Below are 26,372 nucleotides of genomic sequence, written 5' to 3'. Positions count from 1 at the left end.
AGGGAATCGTCCCCCAACGGAGGTTTTCGATAACACAGCGCCACAGAAACGCAGAGGCAAAAAACAAACACGAGGGTTGCCGTTACATCTATCGAACGCTGCCCAGACATGTCCATTAGTAAAGAATTAATGATCAGCTGTTATTGGTATATCTAAAAACGAGTCCTCCTTTCTTTGTCCGTTACTAAGACACAAACATGCCCTGGAAGAATGAGAGTCAATAAGCTAGTGAGGGTAAGGTCAGAGAATCGGATCTGTTACACTGGTTAATTTTTCTTTTTTTTTGCAATTGACAGTTTTATCTGAGAAGAGTGGAGGCCATATCTCTGTGATTAGTTACCAGCAAATCAATCAATAAATTGATGTTAAGATGGTTTGGTCATAACTTAAGATTAGGTCTGAATAAGTACAAGTCTTCACATTGCAATACATTGGGCGTTCTCAAGCCTGGCATTTCATCTTTGAGAGGGCAAGGTAGTTTTCACAAGAGTTATTATTCTTATACTTAAAATGGAATGCTTTGAACGGTTATTTACTGCCCCTTTAGGTTGTACAAGAATTGCAATTTACAGTGATTGAGTAATGCATTCAAATTCAGAGCATACTGATCGAAACATCGAGTTGAAACCAACGTTTTTTTTTTCAGAACCATCCCAACTCATTTTAGAGATTATCATAACATGGTGTTACCGCAAACCTTTCTGTATCGTATAACCACCATGCAAAGTTTCAAATCCTACTCGTTCAAATTCTGTGTGAGGTTTTTACAAAGAAAAGTTGAATAGAAATACAGAAGGCCTATGGGCATCATCATCATCTACAAAATCTGGTGAGCATTTGTATGAAAAATGAAGTAACTTCTTCACTTATATAAAAAAGGATATTAATTTCACCTTGCTGGGCCAAATAACAAATACATGTTTACAGATGGAAACCACAGTTTACACTATCCGGTAAAAACCTGGAAGAAAAATGAAGTATTTTAATTTACTATTTTATAAATGATGTCAATTTCATCATGCTGGACCAAATAACAAAATACCTACTCCTCGACAGTAGAATAAATGCAAGACAGTTCTCTAAGAACAAACTCTACCCGGCAAGTAGATACACACATGGTGTTACCGCAAACCAAATATGTATTGATACCTCTCCATGCAATGCCTCAAATCCTATATCACAAAATACCTGTTTACAGAAGACTAATTTGGAACCGACATTCACATCATCTGGTGAGCATTTTGTAAGAAAAATGAAGTAAATTTGTTTTTATATTATAAACGATGTTAATTTCACGGGGCCAAATAACAAATAACTGTTTACTGTTCTCCATCACTGACTTGTCTTAAACACAGACACAGACCAATGGAGCGTGTTCGACAGACAACGCGTCAACGCAATACTAATATTGACCGAGATCTTCTAGCCGCTACAGCAGCTGCCGCCGCAGTAACACAACCTCTGCCTTCCATCAACCCGATGGCGCTCACACCAACCGTCGTTCCACACTCTGCATACTACACCACACCCCTCAACACGACCACTCCTGGGTATTACTTATTGCCGTCGACCCAAGAGCAGACACCAGGGATGGAGGGACTGTGTCCATGGCCCCTGAGTTACGCCTTCCAACCATGACGGACATGCAAGGACAAGCCTGCTGAGCACCATATGGAACGTCTTGAACCGTAGGTGTGAAGTTGGCGAGATGATGTATCCAAGATGCAGTGGAACGGCCCAAGACTCATCCTCAGAAGCAAATATAATGCATCTCAGATACTTTACATATCTACGAAAGTATTGCATCTGAAATGCATTAGCCAAAGCTTTATGAGTTTTTCTCTCTTAATTAACTTGTATACACTTTATTCATAACCATTAACAATTTCCTTATTCTTTCAAATGTAGCATCTCTGAAGAAGGCCAAAGATAATTAAGGAAGCTTACTGACAGGTTTCTGAAGGAAAATTTCTTACAGTATTACATTAGCCGATAGTGTGTGTCTACACCAAACTTGCATATTTATTCCATTTAATTGCCTCTCAGTTTTGCCTATTCTTCATCAATGTATTATACATGTATCTGTGAGGATATCGATTACCTTATTTGAATGCATTTAGCTGGTGCTATTAGAGAGAGAGAGATGTTACTAGTAGAATCTTTATGAAACACTCCACCGAATTTTGTGTGTAATGTCTGTCACTAATAATAGTTCACTATTACCTACGGTAATGTACTTGTTAACATGGTCACACAATTTCAAGAAAATGTGCTTAACTTGTTGTTCTCTCCCTTCTTAGACAAATCCATCAACTGGGATTCAACTCCAGTGACTCTGGGTTGTGAAAAAGCTTCAACACAGGGCAATGCAACAATCTTACTCACTTTGAGGGCCATGGGCAGTTATTGTTGTGTTTGTGGCCATGCAGTCTAGTTCACTGAGCCCAAGCTCTGGTGTTGTCAGCAGCAGAGTGTGGGTTCGAATCCCGGTCATGATACTTGCCCCCTTGAGCAAGGCACCTAAACATAACAGCTTTGTAAAAAGTTGGGAAGGTAGTTCATTCTGCTCTACCAGCCATGGCTCTTAGTAGATGATACCCAAGCCTACATCCTTAGGGACTGTGGTGAGGTAACCCTGTTTCAGCCCCAGGAGTAGGTGGCAACTTGCCCCTGGTGATAGTTGATTTGGGTTGAGGCTCAAATACGTTACGTGTAGCCCTCACACCATGTAGTAGCTGTCTGCTCTTGTGATGTAAAGGCTGGTTTATAGTCGGTCGTGCGATAGTCATGCGATGGAAATCGTGCGCGCGATCCTAAGACTGAGGCCTCAGAATTGTGTATTTTTTATGATTGCGCGTCAAGATTTTCATCGTGCGACCATCGCGCGACCAGCGCGCAACTGACTATAAACCAGCCTTAAGGCAATCTCTCATTTAAAAAAAAAATAAAAAAAATAAAAATAAAATAGATGGGGGATATATCACTTGCCAGAGTCCATGCACTCTTAAGAGCACATTTAGTCACTTTTTTGAGATATTTGAAATGCTTTTCCCTCATGTTTGAGTGTGGATTTGATGGTGCAGAACACCAGTTGATGGATTAGTCTATATCGCTTGGAGCTGAGATACAACAAGAAATGAAAACTGCTTCCATGGGTGTATTTACTCAATCTCAATCGGGATGAACAGGTCATTATTCAGCTCGTCTCTGAGGACTTTGTTTCATTCCTAGGAGGAATAAGATGTATTAAAGACAGTGGACACGTTTGGTAATTATCAAAGACCAGTCTTCTCACTTAGTGTATCTCAACATGTGCATAAAATAACAAACCTGTGAAAATTTGAGCTGAACTGATCGTCGAAGTTGCGAGATAATACTCTTTATAGAACTCAACTGTCAGAATTCAACCACACTGGGTGTAGACTGTTTGATAGCAAAAGATTTGCAAAAAAATATTTATGAAAACGTGTGTGAAAATTGTTAGTGATGTCATAAACAATGTGACAATGTTGAATCAGTTCATCAAAACATGTTACTTCATGATGACTGGACATTCCCTTGCCCCAACTAAATGACGTAATGGCATCAATTTTTCACAATCGTGGTACTGGAGTTGTTTTTCATCACCACCAGGTATCAACGATATCGAAAACTCAGCACAAGCTTGCTTTAGCTGTTTAGCAAATGTAACCTGATCGCTAAGGCATAACATACATGTGTTTGCTTGGTACAGTTGCTGTTTGTTTATGAGAAGGACAGGTTCATTGGATTAGGATCAATGTCGCATTCATGAATTTGAATTAAAATAGGGCACATATTAGTTGGAACCGAGAGAATTGATAGGGGTGCGATTCACGCTGGCAAAACAATGCCAACAGTGACCAAAATAAGCCTGGTATAAAAGTCAATCTAGGCAATATCAAGGAAAAAACATGTTCACCTTTAAAGGGAAGGTACACGTTTGGTAATAACTCAAAACAAATATTAACTCAAAAACTGACTTGGTAACGAGCATTGGAGAGCTGTTGATAGTGTAAAACATTGTGAGACATGGCTCCCTCTGAAGCAGCATAGATTTTGAAATAGAGGTTATTACTCACTAAAATAATAAAAGACTTCTGGCTATAAGTCTTTTATTCCTGTATGAAAGCACAGAAATTCATCCAACAAGGGTGTTTTTTTTCTTTCATCATTTTCTCTAAACTCCAATAACCAATCGAGCTCAAATGTTCACAGGTTTGTTATTTTATGCATATGTTGAGATACACCAGGTGAGAACACTAGTCTTTGACAATTACCAAAAGTGTAACTTCCCTTTAAGCCTGGTTCATACGGATAATTTGAAGGGTTGAGCTGTGCTAAACTCCTGCGAAACATTCCCTGCAAAAACATTATGAACTAAGAACGGGCTTTAGAATGTCATTGAAATTTTCTCTGTGAGAGTGAGGCACTGTCTGAAAAATGGATCTTGAGGAACTTAATTGTCTAGGTTTTTTTTTTTTAGTGTACTCTGGCGTATCTTTACAAATTGCCATGTGTAACATAGCCATTGCACCAGGGGACCGGTCACCCAAATTTGTTATGCAGAATACACTTTTTAATTATCAGGCAGAATTTTTAACTTGTTATAATATTTGGTAATTCTCACCACCCTTCTTTGTAAGAAACAAAGAGAATGGACATGAGTTTTACCAGGGAGTATGGAAAATAATATGGAAGCTGTTCAATGCAAAATTACATTTAAAAATACTACAAGGGGTAAGTCCAGCACTTTTATCAAATTTTTAAGTTTTTTGGTTAGTTTTTTTTTTTAATAAAGCAGAAGGCTCACTTGACCTAGTATAAAGGCTTTATTTTGAGAAACATTGACAGTTGAAAATTAGGGCAAAATCTGAAGAAGAAAAAAACCCGACAAGGGATAAGTCCAGCATTTTTAACAAATTTGGGCCAAATTCAAGTTGCGATTTTAGGCTCTAAAATGACGCAGTAGGCTCTACTGATGCCTTTTCATTACACGTGACCACTTATAAAGGCTATAATTATTGTATGAAAAATTGAAAATAGGCAAAAATCTGAAAAAATCACAAGGGGTAAGTCCAGCATTTTTAACAAATTTGGACAAAATTTTCAAGTTGCGTTTTTAGGCTCTTAAATGATGCAGTAGGCTCTACTAATGCCTTTTCATGTCACTTGAACAGGTATAAAGGTTTTATATTGAGCAATATTGATAGTTGAAATATAGGCCATAATCCGAACACCATCAAGTTTTATCAAGTTTGGGCCAAACTTTAAGTTGTGATTTTAGGCTGCTCAGTAAAAACTGAGACCTGAAGTTAGCAGCTTGCTCTGATCTGGCTGTAACACCTCTATTAACGGACAATGCATCTTATCATCTTTTTGTAAATTCAGAATTGACAATTGTCTTTCCTAGAATGTCTCTTGACCCCCCCTCCTCCTCCTTCCCTTTTCTTCTCTGTTTACTACTATATATCTTCCAAGAGAAGTGACATATATGCAAGACTCATTAAAAAAAAAAGAGTAATAACAAAATAGCTGTTTTGATATAAACAAAAATGTTTCCCGCCCCCCTATGAAAACTCGTTTTTCAGTCAGTCAGTTAGTGTACATTTTCTTAGGTCACTGTTTAGTGTAAAGTATACAACATTCCACTCTTTTTCCTTGTAGCTGTTACATGTATGTGATATGTATTTGTGGATGTTAACATGAATGGAAAGTAAAGTAGGTTTAACGGCAAACAAAATCGCAAACTGTGTGCTCGAGGCAGGTAGCACAGTGTGAAATGGATTTTTTCACAAGCTTTTGGTGTGAGGTACGGTCACTCTTACACGGGCAACTATAGTGTGTGCTTTTAATAAGAATACTCGCTGATTAAGAGTAATAATATTAATAAGAATAATAATAGTTAGTGACTTGTGTTTTTTGAACATGTAATCAATCAAATTTACAACATAAGGACGGTATTGATTAGGTATACATAAAATGGACATGATCAGTTAATTCATATAAAGTAATGCTAAAATAGACTCGTTGATCAAACAAATTTGAGCCAAAATGGCCATGCAATGTACATTAGTTATGCCTGTTTCATTACTGATATTTTCTAAGCAGATGACTTTGATAAGAAACATTAGCTGCGGAGTAAGCTCAACAGGATTGGATTGGGCCCTTGCAATTGGACAATGGAGTGGTGAAGACTAGGGGATTTTTCAAACTGCAGGTTTAGGTCTGGCTTTGGACTTCTTTTTGATGTCAAAGCATTGATGAAAACTCACAAGTATAAGCCACAGACTAATCCTAGGTTGAAAAAAAAATGAAAACAAATAAACCTTAAATTTATCATGCTGTCGCCATCTTGTGTTTTTTTCCCCAAGCAAAATGAGGCTGGAAGAAATCATAGTGTGGTTCCTTTTGAAATATCAGTGCTATACTTATCAATGGATTCAGGGAACATGGTAGAAATGGCCACAGCATGATAAATGTACTGATAAGTATAAAGACTTGAACGGCTATCATTGACTTAAAGTTACGGCTTGGCTTAGTCAGGGCTATGGCTAATTCTGTGTATCGAACCATGGCTACGGCTTCTAATAAACTCCTTGCATTGGCTGCCTGTCGCTGAGGGCAAACAAAATGTCTACGCGACGCGCACAAGGTTTAACCAATGATTGGTCTAATTCTCCTCAGTGAGGGCGCTGTGTGGGCTTTTGACGTTAAGTGCATCGTTGAGGTCAAACAATGGAAGTGTCTTCGTGGCACTTACAAGTTTTAACCAATCTTTCTTTGACCTCATTGAGGGCGCTGTTGGCATTATATGCAAGGGTGTATTGGAAAGGGCTACACTGGGTGCGTTCTTTTAGCATCCTTGGGTCGACCCAGTCTGCCCCGGTACGTTTTAATAGCTTTGACGGGGCTCACCCCGGTCAGTCCCCAGTGTCCAGCTTGAGGAGTGGGTCACTTGGGGTGCATGCCGTCACCACGAGAGGGCAAGTGTGATCGTTCGATTAGCTCTTGTCAGGGGCAGACCCGAGTGAGCACCGCGGGGTAGACCAAGAGAAGCTAAACAAATGCACCCACTATAATTGGGATAACTACTGTTTTAATTATTGCATTAAACAAAATGTAACTTGTTTTGAATAACGAGAAAATTATGTATAACAGAGGCTGAGTGGAATGATTTGGGCTTTCAATGAATTGAAGAGTAATTTACTTAGTATTAATTTTGAAATTTAATTTTTTGTTAACTAAAAACTTTTTGTTCAAGAATCATGAGCAGTAATTTCAGATACAAATTATACTCAAAGTTGTTTAAGAAATATTTCAAAGCTTATTCAGGACCATTGTATGTGTGTATTTATGCTTATAAAGAATCCGCATTTAAGATGTTTACTTACGACTGGATTAAATATCGAATTTAAAATGATGTTCACAAAAAATAATGGGAAGGAATCCCTTACTTTCCTTTTGGCACTTCTTTTTGATCACAGCTGCTTTATTTTACAAGTTGTTGGTTAGCTGCATACATGTACTCAGTCTGCACTTGGTTTCAGCATATTTTGACTTGTGCTTCGTACCAGGGGTCAGAAGTTCACATTCAACTTGACACACATGGGCATTTCTCAAACTTCGGCTTGGGCTCGGGCTCCAAGCGCCCTCCGATGTTTGAACCACCACCAGGTACAAAATAAATGCTGCTCCAACAGTACAGGCCTGAAGGCCGTGCTGCCTTTACGGAGCCCAACCCGGAGACTGAGCTTAAAGCCCGGTTCATACTTCCTGCGAATGTGAAGCAATTTGGTGACGCAACAATCAGGAAGCATTTTGTGACACAATGAAATTCGCTTGGCACGAAGCATTCGCAGGAATTATGAAGCAGGCTTTAGGCGGGGTTTGAGAAAGGCCACATGTTCGGCTAACACATGTGACCACTAGATACACGAGCCAAAATTCTCAACAGTTTGTTTAATAAAAATATCCAGATTTTTTATTTACTTGACCAACTATTTTAAATGAACTTATACTTTCTTTTATTATTAGTAGTAAGAGCCAAACACAGAGAGGAGAATATATACTGTATAAACTTTGTTATTTTGAAGCAAAAATTAGTTGAAGATCTCTCTCATTCAGGGAAGAATACTTACTTTAAGAAACAGTAGCAGATAAAAAGGGTAGTAGCTTAGTAGAATTAACATCTTAGATCTTAAAGATACAAAGGTCAAGAAACTCTTACTTTAGTGTGTAATTTTTTAAAGGCAGCTTTTGTTAATGCCTGCAATTTCAAAGTCACGTTCTTTCATTTCTTTTTTAGGTCTAAATAATTATAGCTTATTATATAATAAAACTTGCACTTATGATATCAGACTTATTAGCAGGTGTTTATACTTGAAGAAGAGTGTATTATAATTTGATGGTGTTTATTATTTTAATATTTGTACCTTAAAGAACTATGTTGCAATATGTTTGTGCAAGTCATTTATAGACAAAGGCTCTTGTAAAGGTTCTATACAAGATTGGTAACATCTTTGTTTATTTTTAGTCTAAAAAATTACTATGGAGGTTACTATAACCATCATTTCTATAAAAAATTTCCATGTTCGAGAAAACTGTCTCTGAAAACTTGAAAGCTGCAACAGCTGATTTCGGCTGTGACAACCATAATTACAGGCAGTGGACACTATTGGTAATTGTCAAAGACCAGACTCCTCACTCGGTGTTTCTCAACATATTATGCATAAAATAACAAATCTATGGAAATTTGAGCTCAATCGTTGTTCGTCGAAGTTATGAGATATTAATGGGGAAAAAAAACCACATTGTCACACGAAGTTGTGTGCTTTCAGATAAATGATTTCAAGACCTCAAGTTCTAAATCTGAGGTCTCGAAATCCAATTCGTGGAAACTTACTTCTTTCTCGGAAACTACCCCACTTCAGAAGGAGCCGTTTCTCACAATGTTTTATACTACCAGCCTCTCCCCATTACTCATCACCAAGTAAGGTTTTATGCTAATAATTATTTGGAGTAATTACCAATAGTGTCCACTGCCTCTAAGCGCAATGTGCTTCTAGCTGAAAATTGTGCATGGTTGTTCACATTTTTGTCCCGACTCACTTGTGTTACCAACTATATAGGCCTACTCTTTATATAATATATGGTTGATGACACAAAACATGAACACGGTCGGCGACTATTCTGTCAGCTCCACCAATCCTGTATAGACGATGTCACCTCTGACGTCACACGAAAACCATAACATGATTCGCGCGCATACCGCCGGGCAAAACCTTTGTGTTTTGGCAGCCAGCAAGAAAGTGTTCGCAATCTTACTTTGACTACGCAACTCAGTGCCCGGCGAAACATGACGTATGTAGTGTTTTGTCAACAGAGGGCGGTTTGAATGTAAACATAGGTCACATCGTCTATAGTACCTCTAATAGCATAAAGCCTGGTTCATACTTCCTGCGAATGCGAATCGAATTTGCCGTAAATTTGTTTTCACAACCCTCCTTTCGCAGCGATATTCGCAAGTGAGTTGAGCAAAGTTGAACCGCTGCGAATTATTCGTTGCGAGTTTGTGACGTCAACATTCGTATTGCATTTGCATTTGCAGGAAGTATGAACCGGGCTTTAGGGTCTATCTGCAAAAACTGGTCCTCGGTAGGATTCGAACCTACACTTACTGTCTTGAAAACAGGTGCTCTACCATTAAGCCACAAGGACTGACAACTATTGCAGATTAACCGATGATGCTTGCCACTGTAAGCTTAATTGATAACAAATAATTATGTAGACTTTGTGCTAACTTTTAAGCATTATACCTAATGGTCAGTATTGGTCAATAGTTAATCTAAGCCAATCTTACTTGATATTTCATCAGCATATTTTATTGACACCAATCAACAAGATCTATCAAAGTGCTTGTTAATTCTTTCAAATTGGCAAAATGACAACATCTTTTAGTCGGAAAAGTATGGCTTATGCCACAGTTTTTCAAATAAACGGTGCAAAAAACTGAGCTTGCAGTATTTGGGGTTGAGAACAGTTTCTGAAAATTTGACAAGCGTTAGCATTTTGAATATCAGCAAAAACATTGGATTATTTTATGTGTAAATGATTTTGAAATATTTTTGTTAAATACAGTTGAACATTTTGATTGAAACTATAAATTTATTATCAGTTGTGCTTAAAAAATAATTCTAAGATTAAAATCTCAAAAATTCCCTTTCGGATAAAGCCTCATTAAGAATTAAAGTCCAACTATTGAGTGTGTGTTATTTATAAACCTTTGAAACCATTTAACTTAATAGATGACCAAGTTCAACTCAAAAGATAGTTTGAAAAAAGCCATAAGCTTGCTGTATGTTATATTTGTGAATGACACATTTATTTTGCGACAAGTAATTTTTTATTGTTTAAGTACACCATAACCAAGCTCTGGAAATATCGTTAGTAAAAAAAAGAATTTTAACCATTTATTAGTTTAAAGGTCACATTATTTGACAAGGTTTTTATTCTCATTTAGGAAATGAGTAAGCTACAAAGTTAATTGTTTTAAGTATTATTTTTGATGCCATGGATTAATTAACCTAAATAAAAAGAAAGGAAGATATTTCCTTTAAAATTAAACCATGATGTGTTTATGTTTACAGTGTTTTAAATTTTGGTGAAGTCATAATTTTTTATTATCGGATTTTTAGATTTTGAAGCGAAATAAGCAGTTCTTTGTTGACTGTCACTGATATGTTATTCACACAGCAAAAGAATAACCATAAGACTTTGATCTTAGGCACTGGACACGTCTGGTAATTACTCAAAATGATTTGTAGAATAAAAACTTACTTATTAATTTTGGTTTTTACCCATACACCGATGTGTGTTAGCACTGTATACTTGGTACTTTCCAGAGTCCTGTGAAAAAATATCAAAGGCATGTAAAAACTTACTTGGTAACGAGGAATGGATAGCATGACGAGAAACCGCTCCCAATGAAGTTACATAGTTTTTTAGAAAGAGGTAAAAGACTATGAAAACACACACTTGTGCAACAAGGGTGTTTTCAAGAGATGTTAAAATTGCATCGGGGATAAAGATTTTTTTTTTTTTTTAACCAATACACCGATGTGTGTTAGCACTGTATACTCGGTACTTTCCCGAGTCCTGTAAAAAAAATATCACAGGCATGTTACTCGGGTGGGATTCGAACCCACGACCCTTGCAATTCTAGAGCAGTGTCTTGCCAACTAGCCTATTGAGGTTGCCTGGGTGTTTTTCTTTCATTATGCTCTTGGAATTCTTTGATGACCGACTGAGTCCAAATTTTTCCAGATTGGTTTTTTTATGCATATGTTGGGATGCACCAAGTGAGAAGACAGGGCCCAATTTCATGGCTCTGCTTACCGCCGAATTCTGCGCTTACGATCCGATTCCCCGTTTACGTGCAAGCGCCGAATTTCTATGTCTAGCCTTGTAAGCGTAGAATGCCTAGTAACGTGAAGTACGCACCACAGAAGCCCAAATTCGCCGCTAACCTGTCAAGAGCCATGAAATTGGGCCCCGGTCTTTGACAATTACCAAAGGACTGTGTCCAGTGCACTTATATCAGAAATACTGTTCAAACTTTCAATGTGGGTGCATAATTTTAAAGCCTCCATCCTTGGAAGAAAAAGTCAAGATAAAATGAGCTTCTTGAAATAAATTTAGGTTTAGTAAACTTTGGCATCCCGATTAAAGGGAAGGTACACGTTTGGTAATTACACAAAACAAATATTAACTTAAAAACTGACTTGGTAACGAGCATTGGAGAGATTTTGAGAAAGAGGTAATTTCTCACTAAAATAATGAAAGGCTTCTAGCTAGAAGTCTTTTATTCCTATCTGAAAGCACACAAATTCGTCCAACAAGGATGTGTTTTCTCTCACTATTTTCTCGCAACTTCGATGACCAGTTTTGCTCAAATTTTCTCAGGCTTGTTATTTTTTGCAAATGTTGGGATACACTAAGTGAGAAGACTGGTCTTTGACAAATACCAAACGTGTACCTTGCCTTTAAGGGACATAGCACTCACTTGCATTGTCCCCGTACTGGCAAGTTTAGTTTTACAAGCAAACTCTACGGATCATGCACTCTTATAAAGAAAATGATCTTATTTGAAGTTGTTTTTGTAGTTGGATAATAAGTGGCCTTTTTCAGTTGAACATGTTAAAGACACTGGACACTATTGGTAATTGTCAAGGTCCAGTCTTCTCACTTGGTGTATCTCAAAATACGCATAAAATAAAAAACCTGAATGCTTGATTGCGAGACCTCAAAATCTAATTCTGAGTTTTCAAAATCAAATTCGAAATTTACGCTACTTCAGAGGGAGCCGTTTCTCAAAATTGTTTATACTGTCAACAGCTCCCCATTACTCATTACCAAGTAAGGTTTTATGCTAATAAGTATTTTGAGCAATTACCAACGTGTCCACTGCCTTCAACTTTCCTTCCCATAGCCTTTGCAGTTAGTACAAAAACCTATAACTGTCATGAGTCCTTGTACTGTAAAGTGCAGGATCAAGCGGTTATGGATCAAGCGGTTTCTTGAAGCTGAATATTTTCTCTTTCCAGTGGCACAACATGAATGGTGATTGGTTAATCATAACCAGTTGCCATTTGACTGAACAGTTGATCATCCAATAGGAATGACTGTATCGTAGCATGAGTTATACAGGGATGAGATTGTTCCGACTTTTGGCTGAATTCAGACTTTTTATGTCAGCCTGGCGAAGAACATCAGACAATATTTGTTTCCACAATTAATGAAATCCTGCTCATTGGTCTACTTCCCTAGTGCTTTGGATACTGTTTGCAAAAGCTCCTTGGAATCTATAACCCCAGGGGTTCCAATCAGGTAGCATTTCAACCTACCTTTGAATTTGTATCCAAGTTTCAGACTTTTTCGTTAGTAATGACTCTCACCCCTGGTTATTTATAGGTCAGAATACATAGTGTGTATGCACGTTTTTGTACAAGAAACTCAAACATACAGTGCATTTGAGCACTTCCCATGCACTGTATTTTGTTATGTTTCTCCATGATGGGAACATTTCCCTCACAAGTTCTTCTCCAAAAATGGAATTGTAAAATCTCAATATTTTGAAGGTTTTCCAAAGACAGGACAATGTTATAAGCCTTTAAGTTTTCCTAGGATTTAAAACTAAAACTTGACTACGTGCAGGTAATAAATAACACCGGAGTACGAGTCTCAAGAAATGGTTGCTGCGTAGCTGAGTTCAAAGCGGGCAAGAGGCTTTCTCCAGCAAAAAAAAAAGATCAAATATTGGCATTCCAGGTTCCATTAAGAATTGAAAGCAGACGTGGCCGTCTGAAGTGCAAGACGTTCGTCAAGACTTAACCGCATACCTGCCGTTCCTATCCACAAAAAGGTCTCCCCTTTTCCTGGTTTGCCCGTCGTCCCGTTCTTTACTACAGATACAGCAACCAAACACTCAGCGTTGCTTTCATAATGTTGAATTTTGGCTCAGTGAAAAAACAATTCAGATGGTTGGGCAATATAATGTTGTCCTGTGAGTGTTTATGCAAGAGGAACATTACCTCTGCTCGCGTGGCATAACGTACTTGGCTACAACCAGACGAATATTATGCCACCGAATTCAAGAGACGACAACCAAAGCATGGGCTAGAATTTATTGGAAGTGAAGGGTCGTTCCAAATGTTTCTACTGCTGCAAAGTACCCCATGATAAAACGCCACGGTCAATATTGTTGCAGGGTTTATAATTTCAGGAAGTTGAGGGAAGCTTAGACTCTGGGTTTTTCATTTCAAAGTGCAGCAGCAGTTTTTCTGGTCTATGTTGAATGTATTTACGAACGCTCCGTGACATTTGGTGACTTCTACAAATATTTTGACCTTAATAAAACACTACTCTTCATCACGCATGGAAACGAGGAAGGACATGACCTGAACTTTAGTAACAGGTCAATATATTCACTCAAAAAGTTCTAAGGGTAAGGTCATTGTTTTTTTGTCAAAATAATGCTTATTATGCAAAATTATCAAGAATAATACAATAAAAGTCACATGTGAAAGTTTCACAGTGTCTCTTGTTTAGAAAACAGCACAAAGTTGTCTCAGTATTTTCATAAGAGCATCAAATCCATTCACATTTAGTGAGGTGACATTACAATGTTCATATTAATAGTGACTTCTTCAGCGCGAAACACCGCGACGAACCCCTTCTCTTTTCGCTAAGTGCACTGGGTTCTTTTTACCTGCGTTACACAACACATGGGATCAACGGCTTTACGTCCCATCTGAAGGACGAAGCATCAAGGTTAAGTGTGTTGCTTAAGGACACAAGTGTCACAACCGGGAATCGAACCCACACTCAGCTGATTTGTTTAAATGCAAAACAATTTCTACTTACTTTATTCCTAGAGAATGGTCCTTTCTCTATGCTTTATTCATAGATTCATCAGAACAATATTTATGAAGTATATATATTTATTTATAAAAAAATAAAAAAATAAAAAAAAACACCCCTTAGAGGGAAAGAATGCTTTAATTTTTTTGAAAACATTCATTTTTTTTTCCACTCTATGTTTATGTACATATAGATATCTGTCCACACTGCACGAATAATGCCTAATATGAATACCCCTTATGCATTGACGTCATCCAGCCGCCATCTTAGTGGAAAAAACGGTGACAAAACAATCGAAACGCACAGATTTGTATGCGCGGCGCACAGGATTGGCCAATGAACAACCTCCTTTTGGCCTCTAGGTGAGGGCGCCCTACTGAAATGACGTCATGTGCATAAGTTCTATAGGGGCCAACTCAATCTGAGAAACGTTTCATGTACAAATGTTGCCCAGCTTAAACATATTTTGAATCCTTCTCTCTAAAAACTACATTCCTTTAAAGGGAATGTCTTCCCAAAAAACATTATCAACAGCTGCAGTGCTTCTTACCAAGTAAATAATGATGGTCATTAATTTTTGGAGTATTATCACCAAAGGTGTACACCCCTTTAAAAGTGCATTTCGCTGAATGCCTGATAACATTACTAGCTTTATATTCAGTTTGTTTCTAAAGTGAATTAGAAAGTCTAATTCAATTTGAATTACCGATTCTCTGCCTTATTTTTAAAGTCTTTAATCTAATTCGTTTAATAACTTAATAAAGAAACAGAAGATATGAAAGGAAACCTCTCGGACAGGAGTTTGTACGATCCCATGATAAGATGTCAATACAGCGATAAAAATAACCTATTGATCTGAAGATACTCGTCCTGAATTAAGACCTAAGGATACAACAAAAAACTACATGAACCTGTAGAGTTAAATCATCAACAGGGTCCAATTTCATAGAGCTGCTCAGCACGGAAATTTGCTTAGCATGAAATTTCTTTCTGATAACAACAGGATTACCAACCAAATTTCCACGTGATTTCCAAGATATGCAAACAACAGCTGATTACTAGTAACAAGCAATATGCAACAAATTGACATTTGGTTGGTAATCCTGTTTTTATCAAGAAAGAAATTTCATGCTAAGCAGATTTTTGTGCTTAGCAGCTCTATGAAATTGGGCCCTGCTATCCAACTGAAAATTATGTCAATGCATGAAGAATAATCCTAATAGGAACACACAATCTGAGAAGCGTCACTGACAATAACTTTTTTTCAAAATTAAAATTTTGGGCCACAAACTCTGATATCTTCCAACATAAACACATTATTCTGAAGTGAAATGTTTCACAAAATGCTTTATGCTATCAAAAGCTGCTGTGGTAGGCTTTGAGAAAATTTTGTTTTACTGCCATTACTTTCAAGAGTGAAAAACCAAATGGTACCTTCCCTTTAATGTAAATCTTTCTGATTTTTTTCGAGGGCCAACAAATTATCACTTTTTAACTTGGAAAGCAGACTAAAGTAGAGAGGATATCATGCTTGTATCTTTCCTGGAAAAAGGAACTTCAATATGAGTTTGACAAACTTCTTCTTCCTCCGAACAATTGAGACAATGACTATGACAAGAGCAAGCTAGTCAAAACGTTGAGACCAATGGACCGTTCCGGCTTTCCACTAAGCTCTGCCCACCGCACACGTGAGCAAGACACGTGTACGAACACTCCCAATGACATTCTGCACGATTCTGCCACGCGTGCCAAATATACGCGCACGCATGACGGAGTTTGTCCGACCACAATCATTGCTGTGATTGGTCAAATGGGTGAACACGCACGGTCCATTAAGAACTCACTCCGCAGTAGTGAAGTTTATAGCAAAAAGTCCCCTTGATCAACTGAAGCTAAAGTAGTATAGTCCCAGTCTATTTTCTATTCCGCTTAGGTAGTAGTCAATAAGCAGGACAGTTCTTTTCAGAACTGAGAAGTCTCCCGAATGCTGAAAATCTACTCCGCGGTAGTACAATATAAAGCAAGACAAGTTCTCAAAAGAACATTTAAACATATTACTCAGGTGGGATTACAGAACTCGGGTAAATACTCAAGTACACTTCGGTGTATATGAGTAAAAACCAAAATGAATATTTTTCATCCCCGATGCAAATTTAACATCTATACACATGCATACACCGAGAAAAATATATATTGATACCTAACCATGCAATGCCTTAAAATCCCATTATAAACTGAGATTCTCCTTAAAACTAAAGCGCCCCCTATTGACAGCCTTTGTTCTGGTCTCTTATTTGATCCTGGAATGAACCCTGTCAATGTTAAGGCTTCTCGAGACTAAAAATACAGTGCCGGCTGCCGATGGAGTACCTGAGACTGTCAAACATTATCAGTCAGGCTTTTTGTGGTCAATACATGCTGGGAAAAAACCAAGAGGATAAAAATAACTTCTGCATCGTTGACCAGTGGTCAATGATGATGCAATTGTCGCTAAGGAAACCAAGTGGTTTCTCAAGAGATTGACAGATGAAATATTATTGCCAAGTTGGAGTACCAGCACAGGATAGTGCCACTACTATTAATAAGACACTGGTTCACACAAACTGAAAGTGTTTGCTGAAGAAAGTGAAAAATTACTTGCAAAATAACTACTCATTCCTGTGTTGTCGTTATATGCATGTAAAAGAACTGTTCCTGCTTTGATTGGCTCTATTAATAATAATAATAGTGGCTTCGTATATTATAAGTTATCACACAAGCGCGAGTGGAATACGGAAAAATATAGTGCTTCTGCGTCCCATATCCAACGAGGCCGAGTTGGATATGGGACGCAGACGCGCTATATTACCATTTTCCACGAGCTGCGTATGATAAGGTATTGATCTTCAAGCAAACTTGGCGCGTGACATAGAACACACAAGGCGCAAGTAGTGATATTAGCCGTGCAATACAGGTTTTTACCACCACTCCATTCTACGAATCCGATTGGAGGATTAGCGCGTACTTGAAGATAAAGCGCTCATATCTGTCACTCAGTGACGCTCAAGGCACGTCAACATTCAGTATTTTCCTGCAAGGTATGTGGGACTACATTTGAACCACAGTACCTTGTAAACCATGTCATAGTGCTATATAGAGGAAAAAAGTCCTATACTTCAAAACGTAACTCAACATTACTTGCGGGGGAAAAATACAGAGTCCTTTGAGACAACCATCAGGTGTGATAAAGCAGAAATATATATGAAATATGTATTGTTATTATTATTCCAAAACTGATGTCAAGCGCTCAGGTGTTTGAGTTCAAACCAAATTGACTCCAATTTGATCTTTCAAGCAAAGACACTATTAGGGTTCAAAAATCAGGCCACAATTTATTAAGGTCCCCTGGTAAAAGTAAAAAAGTTTCCAACCGCTAAGTCCATTTTCTAAAATAAATAAAAAAAATAAAAAAAATAAAAAACTATGAAACCTATCCTATAAACAGAACGTGAAACCTATTCTATAAACTGTCTACTTTTCAAAAAAACAAAGTGTTTCCTATTGTTATCAATCATTTTTAAACATGTTGTTTCCAAATTTATGTAAGTTTTGTCTCATAAAGCACTACAGTTTGGTAACTGAGTACGTCTGGTTCTAATAAATTCCTCATTCCAAAATGGACGTCAACTGCTCAGGGGTTTGAGCTAAAACCAAAATGACTCCAGATTGATTGGTTGTCATGGCTACAAATGTAGCAAATTATGACAAATGACAACAGATGCTTTTATGGATTTCTTTTGTTTCAGCCAGCAGCTTGCGGCTGTTAAAATTCCGTGAAATTCATGTCTGAAAAGATCTGTGTATATATGGTAGTGTCTTAAAAGGCAGTGGACATATTGGAAATTCCTCAAAATAATTAATAGCATAAAACCTTTCTTGGTGACGAGTAATGGGGAGAGGTTGGTGGTATAAAACATTGTGAGAACTGGCTCCATCTGAAGTGCCATAGTTTCCGAGAAAGAAGTAATTTATCACGAATTTCATTTCGAGACCTCAGATTTAAAACTTGAGGTCTTGAAATCAACCTTCTTAACGCACACAACTTCGTGTGACAAGGGTGTTTTTTTCTTTCATTATTATTTCGCAAGTTAGATGACCAATTGAGCTATAACTTTTTACAGGCTTGTTATTTTATCCACATTAACTTTTAAGTGTGCACACAATTCTGTGTCTTCAAATACTTTAAATTAACATATAGTTTATGGCTTTCAAAATCCTATAATATTTTCTTAGTAAGTTAGGAGGCCTAAGCATTCAATTTCTTTTACAGGCAGAGGGTGTAAAAGAAATTCAAAAAGGTTATCATGGACTCTTACAAAAAGCAAATTAGAAAGGGCAAGACATGGCTCAAGTGGGAAGAGAAAACATCCCAAATGTCAATCAAATTTACGCTAAAAGAAAAGACATAAAAACACCAACAAAACTAATATTGTTTTTAGTTGTCTATTTCCAAAAAGCCACCACAACCCTCCCCTAACAAACAAAAAACCCACCTAAAAAAACAATACCTCTGAAAACCATTTTTGCAATTCAGCTTAAAATTATTTGAATTTTTTTGAACCTGCATAAAACAAGACCAGGGTAAAGGTTCAAATTATTTATGCTGTAGTTATTAAATTGTGATTATGCTGAAACTGCTAGATATTTTGTTCCCCTCCTGGAACACCCCCCCCCCAAAAAAAAACAAAAAAAAAACAAAAAAAAAACACCAACAACACATACTTACACCAATATTGTAACTACCGTGCATATTTTAGTCATTTCTGGCATTACACAAGTAATTTTGGTTTTATAATCGTCACATTAACTCTCCCTGGCAACAGGAAACTGTTTTGCTTTCCAAATGAGATAAATCATGCTGTCATACTGCGCCAGAAAATTCATTTATTCACTTAGGCTAATTCCTTTTCTACCCCATGGTCTGCTCAATTATTGTACGGTATATAACTCGATATCTCACGGCAATTGAGTCTGATACTAAAAGGGAAAAAAGAGCAATGGGAAACAACATCAGTAGATTTTTTATTTCAATTGTCTTTGTGTGCAATTTCTTAGGAGAGGAGCTCCCGAGGTCAGATTGAGTTTTGTGATGCACTCATTTTCTAATAGAGTTCTTACTGGGGAAGAATTACGAGTGTTAAAATGTAGTCTTGAAAGTCTTGTTGGGTTAGTAACACCATAAAACCATACACTCAACACTACATACTCGTCGCAACTATTTCGCAGATAGAATAAGTCCTCTGGAAGTCGCAAAATCCTTCAGCCAAAACGTAGTTGTAAGTGTGATGTGTGAAGGTGGTCTGGAAGTTTCCCAACAGCGCTCGCTATTGTTCGATGGTAATGTGCGCGCCACGGATCTGAGCGGGGGATCGCGATACTTTAACGAACAACATCTTGCAACAGGATTAGTTAAAATGGTGTGAAATGCCACTGTGTTTCATCAAACTGGAGTACAATTTTCATAAAAATCCACAAATGTTTTGCCAAAGCACATTGAATTGAAACAAGGTCATCAGAATATTTTCTACTAGGTTTTATCTTGGTTTGAAAAGCCTTACTGTCCAATCTGGAGAATTCTGTGTGGTTTTCTCTTCACGTTTTTTGTGAGAAAAAAGAAAAGAAAAAACCCCACCTCAACCAAGTATTAATGTTTTGATTATTTTGTGCGTATCAACCAAAATGTCGGGTAGCAACACACATTTTGCGCGTATCGGCTAATTGAGTTTATAGGGACAACCCCGAGGCCTAATGGCTAAAGACAAACTTGCTCAGAATCTAGGTGTTTTCTGAAGATAAAAAAAAAAAGTTTATGGATTTTCAAACACAAAAATATACTTAAAACATTTTAGTTCATGGCTGACCGGGCCTTTGAGAAAGACTCTGTTGGGGTTGACAAGTCAGGCTAGTTTTGTCGGTGAAGCAGTTTGCAGGAGCTCATTCGTTTTTCTCAGAATTAAAAAAAAACTTGCTCAGAATAACTTGCATCAGTACAGCTTCATACAAGGATTAGTCACCACATAAAGTATTCTTCTGTGTTTCTGGTAGCTTTAGTAGATCTCCAGATTCCTGCAAATGACGTAACACTTTCAAAAAAGCGCCCTCACTGTGGCAAGGGAGGCAAATCATCGGACGATAGCTGTAATTCTTTGTGTATAAAACATACATAAAACATCAGCGTCCCTGCAGCGTATCGCATTATGCAAGGGGTACATTGGAGGCATACAAATGTATTTTGTATTGAATATTTGAAAGAATTTTCCTGTCAGGGAAGGAGGGGTAGTCTGTATTTCTCTTCAATTTTGTTGCAAACATTTTGGTTGAAGGTAAAGATATGTATCAGTTCTTGAAATCTGCTCTAAACTACTTAATCCACTGGCCGATTGACCTCTACGAAACTGCACTGAGAGGAAGAACGAGAGAAACTAAGAATAAATCAGACGTCTAGATATATTCATCGTGGGGCACATAATGCAACTAATGGAAAATGGAACTGCTACAAATTCACAGTTGGTAGCACCATCCTAGCACTTATGAGATTAAATTTCATGGTTGCTTGCGGTACGTAGCTTGTTCACAAATGGTATCAACAGCTAGCGGATTGCGACCACCATCTCTATAAACCTGAGTCAGGGAAATCCAGCTATATATGGAGTTCCGTTTATTGATGATAGATTCTGTATTTTGTTTTGGGCATTTTTTGTTTTCTCCCCGGTTTATTTTTTCAATAAAAGAGTCCTTCTGCTGTTATTGAATGTGAGTTAATATTTTATAAAATCTTGCTGGTGTGAGACCTAGTTGAGTTGATAAACAACAATCTTAGCAGTTTTTTATCCAGTCCTTTAAGGGATTGGACACCTAGTAGGTAATTGTCAAACACCAGTATTCTCACTTGGTGTATCCAAACATATGCATCAAATAACAAATCTGTGACACTTGGGTTGAATTGGCAATCAAAGTCGCAAGAAACCAATGAAAGAAAAAAACCACCCTTGTTGCACAAATTTGTGTGCTTTCAGATGCCTGAGAAAGGCTTTGAAAAGTCTTTCTCAGATTTAAATATTTTAGTGAAAAATTACCTCTTTCTCAAAAACTGTTACTTCGGAGGGAGTTGTTTTACTATCAACAGGTCTCCATAATGCTTGCTACCAAGTAGGCTAAGTTGTTGTGTTAAATTTTTGAGTAATTACTAAATGTGTACAGTGCCTTTAACTTATTTGATCTAACATCAAGACGAATCTAACATGGATTTCTTGATTGTGGTCTTAACTTAAATACTAAACAAAAATAATGTACCTAAAATAACATTACCATTATCTGTCAGTGTTATGGTAAATTCGTTTTGTACTTAAACCTCGATCAGATTCAATCCTTGGTCTTCTCAAACTATTCTATATCTATCAGATCATTCATTAATTGTTGTATCGCCACAACCAAAAATACATGTAGGTGGTCAGTTTAGTGACAAAGGTCTGACCATGTGGTCTGTAATGGAGTTCCTTGCAACATTTATGAAGAGGTGTGTTGTGGCAGAGCAGTAAAGAGAACCAGACTCAACCTGTGGTGTTTCTCTTCAGCTGAGTGTTGGTTCGAGTCCCAGTCGTGACACCTGTGTCCTTTAAGCATGACACTCAACCATCGTTTCTTTGGACGGGATTTAAAGCCATAGGTCCCGTGTGTTGTGTAATGCCCCTAAAAGAACCCAGTACAAAATGTGCTTACCACTTTGGGGCCTATAAGTCCTTCGTCAGTGCTGGACTTCATATTGGAGGCACAAATACAGTGAAATCCATGTTGATGCCACACTCCTCCAGCGTTTCTAGCGGGTGGATGATACACTGCATTTGTATTGTTCGCTGTCTATCAGTTGTTGTGATTCTCTAGACTCACCGGGCCGAGGCTGGGCAGTGAATTGTTGAGTTACTGCCAAGCCTGTTGTACTTTGTCATAAGCTGCCCAGATGTTCAACAGATCTGTATTTAAAGAAGTAGTTTTAAGTTATGAAAACTTTTCGATCAACTTGTAAACAACATGCATTATGCTCACTTCATTTTATCTAATACAAGATGAATAAAAAAGCTAACAGTGCATTTAAAGTTTTGACAAACTTCTAAATTTAATCAGGGCTGTGTAAGGTCCATCAATCCAAAGAGAGAACAAAACTATAAAAAAAAAACAGTTTCATTAAATTTGTATCTGGTTGTGAACCCAAGGACTCACAGAGAAGCGAACTTAATCACTACAAGCCAAGAACCCCATGGAGAGAAGACAAGGAAGGAGGAAGTTACAGTTTTAGAGGTGGGAGGAAAACCCGGAGAAAAAATCCAGGGAAAACCAAAACAGTCAGGTATTGACCCCTTGCACGCGCATCACACGCGGCGACTGATGCCACGCACTCACCATGTTGGTGGTCAATAGGGTTACATGTAAACGCTGCGTCAGTGAATAACACACGTTGACATTGACCACCAAAATGGCGCATCCAAGATTTTCTGATGATGACGCCAGGGCCCAATTTCATGGCTCTGCTTACCGTCGAAATCTGCGCTTACGAAGACGATTCCTTGCTTACGTGCAAGCGCCAAATTTCTGCGCTAGCCTTGTAAGCGTAGAATACCTAGTAATGTGAAGTACGCAAGCAAAGAAGTCAAAATTGGCCGCTAACCTGTGAAAAACGCTTGCCGTAAGCACAAAATTCCCTGCTTCCGTAAGCATCGATTCTGTGCTTGAGGTACGCAGAGCCATGAAATTGGGCCCAGAAGAATTGGGTCAATAGGGACTGAAAACTATATCCATGAAGCACCCCCGGTGGATTCAAACAGGGGTGAGGGGTCCTACAAGTGGAAGACTTGGAAATATTTACTACTACGCCAACTCAACTACACTTCTTAAACTACTTTGCCTCAAATGCTAACCAAGAAAGGTTTTATCTTCAAATATTGTTTCCAGAGCCCTGAACCCCATACCCTGGTAGGTCCATGACCTCTTGTACTCTTCTGTAATATTTGCGCATTCAGCCTTTGGAAAACGTCAGGCCATTAACTATTTTTTTGCTAATATTTGCCTATTGATTCTTTTCAAGAAAATGGAGCAAAAGCAATGATAAAACATGCACTTCTCTTACTCAGAGAGGCTTAGAATGCAGCAGAGAACACTACCACACACAACATTTTGGGGTTGTTGAGCGGGCTCAGGACACTACACAACAATAATTTTTTCGATTACAGAGATAACCATGATACCCTCAGAATTAAACAGGGAGCAAAATCATCTCAAGAAATTTCAGGGGGCAAATAATAAGCCACAAGGGAAAATGACTAAATCTTAAATGACTTGCAGTCGAACAAAAACAAGTTGACTAGAGCTGGACTTGAACCAACGACCTCTGGATTGCGTGCAAGTACTTCACCAACTGAGCTATCTAGCCCTACGTTGAAGGGTATCCCTACATTGTCAATATCTTTATCCAAACATAGCCCTTGACTATACATGAAGTTGAAACATTATACGAAGTTTCCTTCAATATATTCATCTCACATCGGTTATGTATTCAAATTTTAACCCCCCCCCCATTGCGCAATATGGATTTACCCACATAGGGCCAATCATCTGTTCTATGTCGACATAACTTTGCGGTTTCCATTGTTTCAATTTAATTTTTTCCAACCACGATGACGGTCGGATGACGTCAATGCTTAAGGTCTTCAATCGCGTTGTAGTGCGAGATTTTCACCCTCGCTAATCAAAACGTAAACCTGCCTCGGTTTTTACACGCTGACAGACGCTCTGTGTCTAGACAACATAATGTATTAAATATTATCCCTAAACAAAAACCAAACCAGGTAATGCATTATATTAATTTCACTCTGCACCTTGGGCTATATTTTCAATTTGAAAGTCTCTTGGTTTTTTTCCCCTGAAAGGTAAGACAAATCTTATTGATGCTTGAATGGTGAGATGTGTTTGAACTTGAGGGAGGTGTTTATCTATGGTGAAGAAAAAGTGCGGAAACGCTTTAATATTAAGGAGATATGTACAATAAATATGTTGGGATTCAAAGCCGTAATAAGCCGGATAATTTTTTTTTTTTTAAAGTAAGAAATAAAGGTTATCCCATGCTCATAAGATGACTCTTAGTTCTCCTTCGTTTACTCGCTACTAACTCATTTAAGATTCTCTATACAAATAAAATCCCTGTTGATAACACCTTTGGTTCAAACGATGTGAAAGGAGAAACACCAAGAGATAAGAAAGAATGAAACTGAGGAAAAGGAGTTTAAAGGTTGAGCTGTCTATACTTCAACCCATTTTCTTTCAATGTAAATTTTAACCACCTTTTAATGCAATTTATCAGAAAGGAAGTTGCCAATACAAGATTAGATGTTTTTTAGCATTTAAATTTACTCCCCCCCACCTCCTAAAAAAAAATTATGAACATTTCACCCAGTTGGCCTGTTTTTGACTTGTTCCCTCACAATAATATTTCTGAAAAAGACTCATTTAGCTTGAAGATGATTGGAGCATACTGATCGAAACGCTGAGTTGTCAACCACTTGTTAACGAAACAGCACTTTACTCAAAAGAGATCATTGATGCTATCACAAACCTCACCTTATTACACACCCACCATGAAAAGCTTGAAATCCTACTCGTTAGCTTGTATCACAATTGTTCAGGAAGAACCCATCAATATCTACGATTTGTTGCTTTTTATCACCTCCAACCTATTAAACAGGAAATCAGTAACACAAGAAGGTACATCCGTTCCAGCACAGGCACCAAACAACAAGGAAACATTATAAACTATGCATAGCACCAGATAGGCTTAGAATAGACAGACGTTCTTGTGACAAACAGCCTAACTAAAAAAACTTGTTTTCTTGTTATAAGAATATGATGAACATTTGATTGGATTAAAAATTATAGAGTTGTTAGCTGATTTATGATTTTATTAATATTTATACAAGTTACAAACGCTCTTTTGTTTTCTTGTATAAAAAATGATAACATATGATTGGATTAGAAATTATAGGGTTGTTAGGTGATTTGTTATTTTACTAATTTTGGGTGCGTTCGTTTAGCTTCCCTGGGTCGACCCCGGTGTGTGGCGTTTTTTTACCTGCAACGCGGGTTATTATCTGCACACGTTCGTCCTGGAAAAAGAAAACGCCACACACCCTGGGGTCGACCCAGGGACGCTAAACGAGCGCACCCATTGATACAAGTTACTATCAAATTCTTGCATTCTTATATTCTTACATTTTGTCGCGTAATCAACCACAAGGGATACCTTTTTTCGAGCTGACAAAAATAGTCACCAAAATCATTTACAGATGGTTGTTTGTTATTGATAAGGGTAAATTGAGAGATTTTTTTCCCATTTCAAAGTTAAAAGGCATACAATGTATGGATGGAGACTATTTTTATAAGCTTCCACAAATTTAATTTATCACATGCAAGAATTTAATAGCAACAAGGTGTTAATTTGTAATGGTTGTTATTTGATTTTAAAATACCCAATTTCATGGAAATTTAATCTTCTTCAGAGAGCGTTTGTAACTTGTATCAATATCCATAAAGTCATGAATCACCTAATAACTCAATAATTTTTAATCAAATTTCACATAACTCCCAAAAGAAGATCATATGCTTCAAACGCTGATTATCAGAAAAATTATTCAGACAAAAAGATTGGGAAAAAAACCAACACGTTATAGGGGAGTGATTTGACATACTTTGACTACATATAATTAACCTGAAACAATTTGTAATTTCACAGCGCCTGTTTCAAAAAGCTGTTAAGCAGAAATTGGTTTTAATCCTATATAAATGTAGATAAATACGAAAGAACTAACTGGAGTGGTAATGTTCACGCGGGAATAATCTGACGGGAAGAG

At 37.5% G+C, this 26,372-nt stretch overlaps 1 protein-coding gene and 1 long non-coding RNA gene across 2 annotated transcripts in view; one reads left to right on the top strand and one right to left on the bottom strand.

Moving 5' to 3' along the window:
• The window catches only part of LOC139946229 (ELAV-like protein 1-B), a 79,419-nt gene extending 68,766 nt beyond the window's left edge, over positions 1-10,653 (top strand). The window contains exon 6 of the mRNA XM_071943849.1: positions 1,356-10,653. Within this exon, the coding sequence (XP_071799950.1) occupies positions 1,356-1,638 (283 nt within the window). The 3' untranslated portion in view covers positions 1,639-10,653. The remainder of the gene's footprint in view (positions 1-1,355) is intronic.
• An 11,559-nt stretch (positions 10,654-22,212) lies between these two features.
• LOC139946231 (uncharacterized) overlaps positions 22,213-26,372 on the bottom strand; it is a 124,673-nt gene continuing 120,513 nt past the window's right edge. The window contains exon 5 of the long non-coding RNA XR_011787225.1: positions 22,213-22,448. This is a non-coding gene — a long non-coding RNA (uncharacterized lncRNA). The remainder of the gene's footprint in view (positions 22,449-26,372) is intronic.

The sequence above is a fragment of the Asterias amurensis genome, chromosome 13 (assembly GCF_032118995.1).
Source record: "Asterias amurensis chromosome 13, ASM3211899v1".
Classification (NCBI taxonomy): domain Eukaryota; kingdom Metazoa; phylum Echinodermata; class Asteroidea; order Forcipulatida; family Asteriidae; genus Asterias; species Asterias amurensis.
This window is presented reverse-complemented; position numbering and strand designations above follow the sequence as displayed.